The sequence below is a fragment of the Ictidomys tridecemlineatus genome, chromosome 5 (genome assembly GCF_052094955.1).
Source record: "Ictidomys tridecemlineatus isolate mIctTri1 chromosome 5, mIctTri1.hap1, whole genome shotgun sequence".
NCBI lineage: Eukaryota > Metazoa > Chordata > Mammalia > Rodentia > Sciuridae > Ictidomys > Ictidomys tridecemlineatus.
The window spans coordinates 122,155,621-122,168,199 of NC_135481.1; the positions used below are offsets into that span (position 1 = coordinate 122,155,621).

The 12,579-nt window shown below is 46.9% G+C and overlaps 1 protein-coding gene across 1 annotated transcript in view; it reads right to left on the reverse strand.

The window, feature by feature from the left end:
• The window catches only part of Cdc42bpb (CDC42 binding protein kinase beta), a 91,222-nt gene that overhangs the window by 17,329 nt on the left and 61,314 nt on the right, over positions 1-12,579 (reverse strand). Inside the window, exons 14-21 of the mRNA XM_078050957.1 lie at positions 10,674-10,784; positions 9,533-9,777; positions 9,339-9,444; positions 8,696-8,820; positions 8,120-8,225; positions 7,023-7,171; positions 5,777-5,871; positions 3,657-3,736 (exon numbers count right to left, since the gene is read on the reverse strand). Coding sequence (XP_077907083.1) covers positions 3,657-3,736; positions 5,777-5,871; positions 7,023-7,171; positions 8,120-8,225; positions 8,696-8,820; positions 9,339-9,444; positions 9,533-9,777; positions 10,674-10,784 — 1,017 coding nt within the window. The remainder of the gene's footprint in view (positions 1-3,656; positions 3,737-5,776; positions 5,872-7,022; positions 7,172-8,119; positions 8,226-8,695; positions 8,821-9,338; positions 9,445-9,532; positions 9,778-10,673; positions 10,785-12,579) is intronic.

The following is a 12,579-nucleotide window of genomic DNA, read 5'->3' on the forward strand; positions in this document are numbered from 1 at the left end:
ACTTAAGGGTAGGAAACCAGGAAATGTCAATCCTTTGAATTAGCTGTAAGCAATTTTCTGTAGAACTGACCAACTAGACAGATGGTTCTAAACCTCTTTTCAGGGATCAAGAAACAATAAACAGGCCAGGTACAGTGGTGCACGCCTGTAATCCCAGAGGCTTGGGAGGCAGAAGTAGGAGGACTGAAAGTTCAAAGCCAGCTTCAGCAACTTAGCAAGGTCCTAAACAACTCAGTGAGACTCTGTCTTCAATAGCGTGTCTCCGGATTCAATCCCTAGTACTAAACAAACAGGCAAACAAACAAAAAAGAAGCAACCAACAGAGGCCCATGGGCCTGTGAGCAGGAGCATGACCTTCCCTGAGAGCATTCTATCAATCCAGTACCACAAGAGTCCCAAGGCGGCCCACAGGCTTCTCTCCAAAGTCACTCAGAGCAGCCCTGTGGTGATGAGTATCCCTGGAACAGGTATCAATGCTGTCACTGCTGACACTGCCCACACCAATTGTGTGCAAATGTGCAGCAGCACTGGCCCATGCCTGAGAGCACAGCCCACAGCTGTGTTAGGCCCACATCCCCTGTGCATTTCCAACAGCTACAGTCAACTGGGCTGCTGAGCGTGAAGCCACACTCAGCTGGGAAGGCAGAGGTGGCACCGCAACTGTGTTGTAGCATTTAAATTTGTGAATGAATCCACAAGGGAAAGACCAGATTAATTAATTATCAGTGTAAGCAAAAAAAAAAAAAAAAAGTGTAAGCAAACAACCCAAAAGTAAGGCACGTCACACGAGCCAGAGACCCATCTGATGAATGAGGAGCAAGGACACTCAGTAATCCAATTTCATCAGCTTGTAGAATTCCACTGGTCTCAGTGCTCAAGCAGTCAGATGGATGCAAGCGCAAGAAGGGAGCATGAGGAGGCGACCTGCTCTGGGGATAGCCACAGGCACACACTTCCACAACTAGGGGTAAGGGGCAGAGGAGGGCATCCTGGTGTAATGGACAGGGGAACAAAACCATTGCTCCTCATCCAGTAAATGCTGGTGAGAAAATACCTCCAGAGAGCTGTGGCTGGAGCAGCTTCTGGCCACAGCAACGTGCCCAACACGGGGAGGGCAGCAGCTCCCAAAGGCTAGTCCCAGAGTGGGACCGCTCCCAGTCCAGCTGTCTCAGCCTAACTAAGCCTTTTCCTTTACGGTGAGCACTCTTCCTCTCACATCACAGAGGCATTATAAGAGGGTGCTGGCTACAGGATGGGGCAACAGGAACGACCTGCCTCCTCTTGGACCGTGCTGTCCATGGCTGTGGCTTCTGATGGACGGCACTGGCTGGAAACCTGCCACTGAGATCTGTATTCTGTTCACTAACTTTATGAAAAAGCGCTTCTTTCCTCACCACATCCTGTTACCGCTGGCCAGTGCCTTGGGTTCTGTAAACTTTGCCCGTTCCTCACCATGATGGGGTCTGGCACCATAGTGACTAGAAAGGGGCTCACACAGCATCAGGCCTGTTGAGACCCAGTGAGCAAGTAATAGCCAAATGTGTTCGCTTCTTAAAAACTGAGGAGAACTCCAGGGAAAAGACATGGATGCAATTTGATAAAAGCACAACATGCCGACAGGCCAAGGGGTTAGGAGTGTGCCACGGTGGTGACGTGCAGTCCCAGGAGCCACTCCAGCAGACACCTCAGCCTAGTGATGAAATGGGCAGAGTAAGTGGGAGGCGCACCACCCCCTGGGCATGATTCTGCTAAAATGTCCAGCCCACGTCATTCCAGAGTGCAGGACATCACAGGGGCAGGGGTCGGGGGTGAGACAGGGACTCTGTCCAAGGTTGACAGACATAAGAGAGCTGCGTCTCATGGTGACCCATGGCCTCTGGTGGATTCTGAACTGGGAGGGAAACCAACTGTCAAGGATGCTGCTGGGACCACAGGGGAATTTGCCATGTAGTTTCACACTGGGCAAAATGTTTCTGAATGATGACACTGATAACACGGAATGCCGTCGACATCGGGAAATGCTGAAGTATTTTAGGGGCCACTTTCACACAGTTCAGGGGGAGAAAGTCTGTGTGTAATAGCAAATGGAGAACCCAGCAGAATGCCTTTGGGGTTGGCACACACTCATGGTACCATTTTTTCCATTTTCTTGGAGGATCAAAGTAGTGAAATATGGGCTGGGGCTGGAGCTCAGTGGTAGAGCTCTTGCCTTGCTTGTGTGAGGCACTGGGTTCAAGTCTCGGCACCGCATATACGTAAATGAATAAAATAAAAGTCCATCAACAACTATATATACACACACACACAATACACATAAAATACATATAAAAGTGTAAATAAAAAGTTGGAAAGCCACTACCTAAAGGCACCTCATCTCGAGTCCTTCAATGAGAGCTGCTTTCATTATTCCAGCATTTTGGTTTGTTTCAAGTGGCTGCTAGAAAGGGTCCTCCTTAGTGCTTCAGAAATAGAGTGAACTACCTTCCTGCCTTTTTGGAGTGCCACCAGGAACTTGGCACAAGAGGGTGGAGGACAGATTCATTCTGTGTTCTGGAGCTGCTTCCCAAGTAGAAGAGTGGTTACATGACTGGACTTCTGCTGGAGCTGGCCCCATGGCAGGCTGGCTCACTGGTCACCAGTCAAGCTGCTAGGTGCCAATTCGTTCTTGTTTTCCTCTGGTACCGGAGATTGAACCCTGGGGCACTTGACCCCTGAGACACATCCCCGGCCCGTTTTTTTGTATTTTATTTAGAGACAGGGTCTCACTGAGCTACTTAGGGCCTCACTAAGTTGCTGAGGCTGGGTTTGAATTTACAGTCTTCCTGCCTTAGCCTCCCAAGCCACTGGGATCACAGACGTGCGCCTCCATAACCAGTGCCAATTTGTTCTTGAGTACAGCCACATGGAAGTCACACAAATGCTAACACAACTGATTATTATATTCTGCAGTATGAGAATTTATCTTTCAAAAAGTTACCCAAAAGACTACGCAGTCAGAGGCTAGTGCAGATGTCTGTCCTAAAAGCGTGAGCACTTCCTCATCAGCTTACACTAGGTGTGAGGTGGGAAAGCTCTCTAGGGAGCAGCTCTACTCTGTAAGTGCCTCTAACCTACAGTGACATCATATCTTAATTTAATGGTAGTCATGGCCCCCACCAGTAGTCAAATCATAGTCCATTATTTCTGATTTGCCATAAATTCATTTAAATTCACTTAAAAAAAGTACTTGTGGGGAGCCACAATGAATGACCACACCCTTCCAGCCTCAGATTCTGACCAACCACTGAGTTCACTGTGGCTTGGGCGGGATCTAGCTCGGATAGCGAGGGGTCTTCTTTGTGGGATGTGCCCCTAGGGTTGAGTTACACCCACATGTCCCTTGTAGTCCTGCACCTTCTGCCCTTTTTTGGATAGAACTTTTTAAGAACAAGAGTCCCCCCAATAAAAGCTGACTTCCGAACATGCTCTCTCTCGTCAGCCTCTCATGACTTTCTCTTGCTCTCTCTTTTGGGGAGCCTGAGGCTGAGAACAGGGAAGCTTTCCTGAAGCTCGTATAAAGGTAAATTGTGTCTGTGTTTTATTTGGTGTCCCTGCAAATTCACACAAGCAATCTTAAATTCAGCTGCCTGCACTGGTCAGGAGCAGCAATTACTCACTCTAAATGTCAGGTCATGTGCAAGAGGTGCAGTGTTGAAATACTCGAAAATGGAATCCTGAAAATCTGGAAGCTTGAGCCCTGTAAGAAAGAAAGAATAGTCTAGGTAAAAAACTTGAAAGACTGATTATACTGTTAAATAAAAACATTCAACACTGACCAGAAGTCAGTTCTCCCTAAATTAACTGATAACTGTGATGTAATAGTAAAAGCACCAGAGGGCTTTCTTCCGAGTGAGCAAGAGGATCAGCACCTTTGTGAGGTCACTCTCAGAAGAGCCACCAGATCCCATGCCACACTGCAACTCAGACTGGAATTAAGTGGTTCTTGCCACTGAGTGAGGACAAGGCAGAGAATCGGAAAAACACCCGGTGCCCACAGTGCTTCATGTGTGATCAAAGCCATGGGTATCATCAGGAGGGAAAGGGGCTTAAGGAGAGAGAGAAAACTGCTTCAGTGTGAACTGAAATGAGCCAGTCAGATGAATTTAAGAGTGAGACCTGGCGGGTGCGGTGGCCATACTTGCAATCCCAGTAATTTGGGAGCCGAAGTGGGAGGATTTGAGTCGGAAGCCAGCCTTGACAGCTTAGTTTTAGAAAGTGTGTGGATCCCTTGAATAGTCCTAACCATGACTCAAAAAGGAACAAGAATGATAACTTAAAACATAAAAAATAAGAAAAGACTTTTCTTGGCAAAAAAAATCTATAAGTAAAGTCACAGTAGGAGAAATACCTGCAAGTCACAACTTAAATAAAAAATTTCATCCCCAAGGCATGAAGTTTCTGCAGCTTAAATATAACAACCTGAATTTTAAAAATGGCCAGGAGAATGCAAAGCAGACCTTCAAAAAGCTTGCTCTCACATATTCAGGGTGGCAAAAATCCCCAAGTATAAAGTCGACTTTGAGCTTGGCTGTGGGACAGAGACCCCCTCATGATTTATCAACACCTAGCACAGTGTATGCACATTTTCCCTTTGATCTCTTAGCCCCATTTCTAGAAATGTATCCTTGAAACATACTGACAAAAATATGCAATGTTCAGGGGGCTGTGGAAGTGCACAACTGTAATCCTAGCCAGGAGGCCAAGGTAGGAGGATCGAAAGTTCAAGGCCAGCTTGGGCAATTTAGCCAGACCCTGTGTCAAAGTAAAAAAGGACTAAGGATGTAGCTCAGATGTAAAGTACTTGTGGTTCAATCCCCAGTAACAAAAAAAGAAGAAAGAAAAATAGAAAAAGGTGTGTATATATACACATATGTACACATATAACATATGTCCATGCATATAACACACACACAAGGTTCTGTGCATGTAGCTCTCACTGAAGCACTATTTATGATAGCAAAAGCTAGGAAATGGCCCAGTGCCCATCAGCACCGGCTGGTACAGCTCACAGCGGGTAGTCCTAAAAGGGTTTAGGATAGTCTCAGTGTCTGTGGCCTAGTGTCTGTGGCCTAGCAGCTGCCCAGCACAGAAAAGTGAGAAGCATGCTGTCTCTCAGGTGCCCAGTGGGTACTAATACCTGATTATGCACATTAGTATTTGCCACATGCTTGTTGTTTAATTAAACAGAAGGGGGGAGTGTTGAGAGCCACAGTTTAGTCAGAATGCCGCCTGGCATTTTTACCAGAGGGAATGGTTGAAAGGTGACCTTGCTCTGGGATTAGGGCGGCTCCAGGATTAGGGCGGATCCTCTGGGAATAGGGTGGAGCCTGCTACTTTGTAGTTCCCATTGAGTTCTTGGGGGAGGAGGTTCAGGGAGAATTGGCGCGTGGAGCCAGTGGAGGCAGTGTGTTCCCGGGAAGTGTGTATAGAGTGCCGGTGAGAGTTGGGGAATAAAGAGTTGCTGTTTGAACCTACAAGGCTTTGTGGTGGCTCAGTTATTTGTGCCCAGCCAGACTGCGGCAGTTTTCAAGAAGAGGCAAAGAAAGAATAAACCAAATTTGGACCCCTCTGGTGAAGATGTTTTTAATAGTTCATTTCAAAATTTTGACTTCAGAATGATTTAAGTTCTTTGTATAACTAAAAATCATTTAAAAAGGAAGCAAAGAAAAACAATACCATTCCTAAGAAAAGGCTGATATCTAAATAGTTCAACAAAACTTTTGTGATTTTAATTTACCGGTATCTGCTCTAAATTTTTCTTCCATCTTTTTCTTCAGAATTTCCATTTCTTCTAGTAATTCTCTGTTTTTGGCTTCAGAATCCTTTAGTTTACTAAAATAAAACACAAATGGCTTTAAGTGCACTGGAAAGAGGCTATTCATGCTAGTTCACGATGTGTTTGTGGGAGAGAGTGTGCCCAGCACACTCTGGGTCTTTCTATTTAGTACATTAGAGAAGGTACAAATAATTCAAAATTGTTAACATCCAAACATGAACTTTAAAAGTGAGGGCTCAGGAAGCCCTAGGTGATTTTTTGACACCCAAATCTGTTTCCAGATAAGCCATCCATCCCCTGAGGACATAGAACCTAGACCCCTTGGCTGCTAGAGCTGCAGAGGCCTTTCCCATGATCACCTAGATGGGGGATATGCTCGGGCCCTGGGAGTTCGCGCTTTCATGGAGGGAACAGAGGAAGGTTGCCACAACGCAGTATCAGGCTAGGAGGCAAGCTCTACACTTGTTAGTGGGAGACACTGGCAGACACTTCACCCCATGCACCTATGCCTCAGGGCGTACAAGGGTCACGTGATTGAATAGGCAAAGTTATCAAACCAGCTCCTGGAATAGAAGAAGTACATTTACTTGGCAGCCATGGCCACATTTCTTCAGCCCCAGGCAGACAGGATTTGGGGCCTGGAATTCTGCCAGCAACTCACACCTCCTTGTGGCAGAGCTGGCCCTGGCTGTCCACCCTAGCATTCATGGTGATGCAGCCTAAGGCATCCCACATGGTGAAACAGCTCTCCTGCCATGGACTCTCGGCAAGCACATGTACACCTGCCATGGCAGACTACTTCCAAGTGGGGAAGACCTCACACAGGTGAGCCATCTTCAACTGTTAGCACAGTAGCTTCAGCTTGAAAAGAAAGGCTCTGAGCTGACAAAATAAACAGAGCCTAGTGCCCCTTAGACACGTGGCCATGAGTCTTGTCACCAGTACAGGGAGCCAGGGACCCCTTACTGATGCTGCCCTCTATTCCTTGAGAACACTTGAGTATACCTGCTGCAGCGTGGGTACATCTGCACATTCACCCAACAGGTTCTTACTGAGCACCCACTAAGTGCCAGAGACCTTTAGACTCCTTGAAACTCTCCTAAATTGGCCTGGTAGACAGCCCTCATGGGGAGAACAAGGGCCTGACTGGCTCAGGAGTCACACAGAACCCCTGCTCCTGCTGAGAGGAGCACCATGCACAAAGTACCTTTCAAAGGAGAGATTGGTGTCTTTGACCTTCCTCAGTTCTTCCTGGATGAGCTGCTTGGCACGGATCTCCGCCTCAAGGGCAGACTGCAGTTCTAGCCGTGCAGACATGTCCAGTTTCTGGCTACGGCGAACTTTCCAAAGTGGGTCCTTTGACATTGGTGAAGAGATTAAAAACACATCTTAAGCTATTTATTTGGTAAACAAAATGAATGCAATCAAGTAATTCAACTTTTTCTAAACTTTACTAGTATATTTAAATTTAATCCTCAGATGTTATCAAGGTCCATCAGACCCACTTTTAGTTTTGATGTTTTCTAACTTTAATACATTTCTTACAAGTCTCCTAAAAACCAGGACTTAGATGATTTTTAGAAGGAGGACAAAAACTGATTCTGTGGTGCAACCTGTAGGTCCAGGCAACACCTGCACAAACCCAGGTGCCCAGCAGGGTCTTGGTACCTTTCCCTGCAGCTAGGACCTTCTTTACCCTGTTACTTGGGACCGTGTGGTTACCCCTCCTGCCTACAACAAAGGGTTCAATGGTGAGGGAAGGAGGACAGTGGCCTGGAAGCACCAAGCAAAGGGGAGCCAGCCATCTGGGTACCCTCTGTTCTTACTGAGCTGCCCAACGTACTGCTGCCTTCAAGAGCCACAAAAGACATGCTGTCTTGGTGACTTTTTTTAAAAGTTTTTATTGGAAACAGATGAAAAGTTTTTGTTTTCCACACAGACATATTTTTCAAACTGAACTCACATAGCCGTGAGAAGCACCTGCCCCAGGGACAGGTCAGGCTGCATTGTACCCCCAGGCAGCCCAAAGCCAACTGCACTGCAGGGCTCAAAACACTGAGTGAGTGGACAGAGGATTGAGTCAGTGACAAAGCTGCTGCCTAAAGATCGCTCCACAGAGCCTCAATCATCACTTGCTACATGAAGGAAGGAAGCTGACGACACCAAGCAGGCTAGTGTATGCTGGTCACACAAGTCTCTGCATTGGAATTACCCAACAGCACTTCTGCACCACAGTCCTACTTACAATAAAGCAATCTATGAGTTCTTCAGCAATAAGAATGCAGGTTTTAGAAAAAATCCTACCAGTGTTCTTGATCCCAGACTAGAACTCCTCAAAGTCTCGAGCTCTTCAGTCATCTTAGAGGCCAGGGCTTGAAGATAACCCCGGGCATCTTTCTCGTCACTAACCCTGGAGGGACAAGTAGATGTGGCATCTTGGAAGGCAAGACCACTGGTGCGAGGAGCTAAACAAGACAAGCATTTCCCACCTTCCTGAGACATGGTCTCACACCAGCCAGAGCACCAAAGACCCAGGGCCAGCTAGTGCCCTCTGTGAGCAGAGGCCCATGCCACACCCTCTCTCAGGTTCTGCCCAGTCAGTGTATGGGCTGCCATGAAAGCTCATGCCTGTTTTATCCAGAATGAGAGGGCATGCACAGCCTGACCCAAGCCCTACAGAAGGCTGGTGTTTCCCACCCTTAGTCCAACTGAGAAGATCACTGGGCAGAACTGCTGGCCTAGCCCTAGACTGGCAACACAGCAAGGCCTGAACTTTGACCCTGGGGAACAGTGTAGTTCAAGATAGAAGCAGACAGGCAGGTCGGCTCGGGGGTCTCACAGGTGTTCTGCAGGCTGCATGTCTCCGTGTCTGGCACATACCACTGAATGATCTCTGCAATCTGAGCTTCCCAGTGTGCCACTGACTCCTTCTTGGCTGCCAGATCCTGCAGCTCATCCTCCAGCTGTCTGTTCTGGGCTGTGAGCTTATCCACAAAGGCACAGAGCTGCAATCAAACAACCCACCCCATCACTTGTTAAGGTGCACCTGTTACTATGGCAGCATGACTGAGACTAGAGGTCCTTCTGGAGGTTTTGAACACTTTCTTTCTTTAGGAGATTTTTCCAAAGTAAGTTCACGATAGAGACTTTCTGACAGTTTTTAATTTGTTTTTATTAAAATCTGGCCCTAAAAGTGACTGAGCTGGTGATCTGAGGTAACTACCTTTAACGAGCAAAAGCAGCCCATTTAAAAGACCAAACTTATAAATTTAAAAAAATATATATATATTTTTTAGTTGTAGTTGGACACAATACCTTTATTTTATTTATTTATTTTTATGTGGTGCTGAGGATCGAACCCAGAGCCTCGCACGTGGTAGGCAGGTGTTCTACCATTGAGCCACAATCCCATCCCCTACAAACCTATAACTTCATTTAAAAATCAAAGTATCTGAGAGAGACACTACACTTCCAGAAGATCCCGGCATGGCCCAACAGACTGACAGGCGGTACCACTAGTTACCTTTTCATTCTCAGCAGTTAGCTTCTTGTTCTCCTCCGACAGTATCGCCCGTTCTCGCTCGTACTTGTCTTTCACAGTGCCTATCGCCTCCTCCATCTCACTGTGCCTGAAAAGGCAGAGAAGCGGTTTCAGACGTTCCCAGCTTTGCTCATGCTCACACCCCTTTTCTGGGTTGAGGCGCTGACAAAACTTACCGTTCTCGTTTTGATTTTTCCAATTTGTCTTTTAACATTAAAATTTCTTTCTGCAGTGCCAGCTGGTGACTTTCGGAGTCATGCACCTCCTTCTTCACAGTCTTCACTTCCAGCACGTGGGACGCCTCCCGGCGGACCAGCTCTTCCTCATAAAACAAGACCTTCTTCTCCAGCTCTGATTTGATTTTGGAAATCTCTTGCTGGTGTTCCAAAGTGGCCCCTGACCCTCGACCTCCTTGCTTTACCTGTAGATGGAGGTTAAATAAACTGACAAATGCAGGTCCTCCCTTGAGGATGGTGCAGTCCTTCAACCCCATCATGGACGGCACTTGCAAACAGCCCCCTGCCCCATCCCCTGGGGCAGTTGGCATGCTGGGCATGGTCTTGGGTTCTTCTTATGAGCAAGGGTAGTCTAGGGGCAGTCTGCCTTGCAGAGGCACCTGCCCTGCAGAGGCACCTGCACAGCCTGAGCTCTGCAACTCCGTGATCTCATGTGGCTCATGCACCCTTCTGGTGACTGGGTGATGCTGAGGTTTCCACTGTCAGCAAGGGTTGGAGGTGCTGACAACAGACCAGCACAAGATGACAGCACAAAGTAATGTGACAAAGAATGGGGCACAGCAGGAACGACAAGGGAGGACACCTTTGAATTGGTGACAGAGGAGGATAGCTAATGGGCTCTGGAGGAAGGTGGGAGTAGGGGAATGGAGCAGGGCCTACTGGGCACAAGAGGGCAGGCCAGGCTGAGGGAGTCCTGCAGGGAACTGCTGGCAATAGCCTGCAAGGAATGAGGTGTTCTGAGTGAGCTCACTGTGGCTGCTATGTGCCACCCCCTATGGAGGGCTGACAAAGGCACAGTAAGTTGGTCATAGTGCACACAGCACACAGCGCATTAAGGGCTTTTGCAGAACCATACTTGGCTAATTAGAAAACGAGCATGTGAAGCTCTCAGGTGTCAATTCACCACAACTTAATACATGCCACCTAAGACTTGCCCAAAAGGAAGAAAAGAGACACAATGGGTGTTTACAAGTAAAAGTAACCCTAAGGCGCAGACTTGCCCTCGTTCCCACCCACGTCCTGCCCTGTGTGACAGTGTCCCCAGGCGCCTGGGTGAGGAGCTCTCTTGGCTGAGTGCTACCTTGAGGGCCTCGAGCTCGCTCTCCATCTGCTTGCAGAAACTCTCACTGTGCTCGCGAAGCTTGCGCTCCTTGGAGGCCTCAGCTAGGGCGTCTTCCAGCTGCACTTCCAGCTATGAGAAAGCAAAGTCCGCTTTTCATGAACACAGAACAAGCCCTGCTGCTGTGGTAAGCTCTCACCTGAGGACTCAGGACAGATTTGGCAGGACCTGTACCCATCTCCCCACCACCAAATCCACCCCAAGTCAGATTGAGAAGCACCTCCAGGGTTTCACTGCAATGCTAGCTGTAAGCCACTGGTAAGAAGCAAGTTTAAATGTAGTCTAGATGGCAAACTTGAGATTGAGTTTTAGGAAAGAATATTTCTGATATGTGGAGAACAATGATCCAATTGTGTGTGTGTGTGTGTGTGTGTGTGTGTGTGTGTGTGTGTGTATGCACACGCTAGGGATTGAACCCAGGGATAATTAACCACTAAGCCACATTTCCAGCCTTTTTTTTTTTTTTTTTGACATTTTATTAAGAGACAGAGTCTTGCTGAGTTGCTTATGGCCCTACTAAGTTGCTGAGGCTGGCTTGGAACTCATGATCCTCCTGCCTCAGCCTCCTGAGCTGCTGGGATTATAGGTGTGTGCCACCACACCTGGCTTAATTTTTAACTGAAAGTTTCAAACATCCTCAAAGGAGAGTAGTGAGAACCAGTTCTGACAGTAGTGCCTTATAAAGGCCAATTTGCTTCATCTTATAAGTCTAGCCTGTGTGCCTAGGTTATTTTAGAACAAAGCCCAGACACCCACAGTGTCATTTCACCCATAATTCTTTACCCCCTCCTGCACCCAAAACTGGTGATTGAACCCAGGAGCAATGGACCACTGAACTACACCCCTACCACTTTCAATTTTTGAGACAGGGTCTAAGTTGCCCAGTCTGGCCTTGAACTTGGGATCCTCCTGCCTCAGCCTCCCAAGTCACTGAAATTATAGATACTCACCACCATGACTGGCTCACCCATAATTCTTAAATAGGGGTTTCACAAACCTGACTTATAGCTGATTATAACTACAAATATATTTGGGTTGGAAAATAAACTAAGAAGAAAAAAAAAGTAGATATTTTGAGGTTAAATGGCAGAATTTGAACTCTAAAGGAATAAGAGCATGTACTTTCAGGCTTTCCAAGTTCACAGGTTCCTCAATCAGACTTCAGCAGAATTCAAAACCATAAGCATTGTTTCAAACATGCTACCTGACAGGAGCAGAACACTCAGAAGGTTCAAAGTTGGGGGTGAGACCCTTGGGGGTCCCAGGGCTTTTCCTTTTCTAAGTGCCTGTCCCTTGAAATAGGTGTGAGAACCCAGGTGTTTACTAATATGCCAGATGCTAAAAAGGCCTACAAAAATGACACTTTTCATTAAAATGTTATTTATATTAACAAGTAAAATAGGCTTATTGTTGCATTGAAAAAAATCATTTCAATTTCTAACATATGCAAAAGAAGGGCTGGAGCCTACTTTAATTTTTAAGGGGTATAGAGGACCTTGCACTGTGGACCTTAGGCAACTGACTGGAGGAAGCGAGACTGATTTGTTTCCTGTCTTCAATGGGCCTCAGGCACAGAGTCACTGAAGTCATGCCAAGCCAAACCATAACATAAATATTATTTTACTTCGATATGGAATTTTTAAAAATTAGCACTACAGGAATTTCTTGTAATAATTTCACAAGCGTGGGCTGGGGTTGTAGCTCAGTAGTAAAGTGTTTGGCCTACATGTATGAGACCCTGGATTTCACCCCTAACACCTCAAAAAGAAAATAATAATTTTACAAGCAAATGTTGAGAGATAAGAACCACAAAACAGCTGGGTGTGGTAGCACATGCCTGCAGTCCCAGTGACTCAGGAGGCCGAGG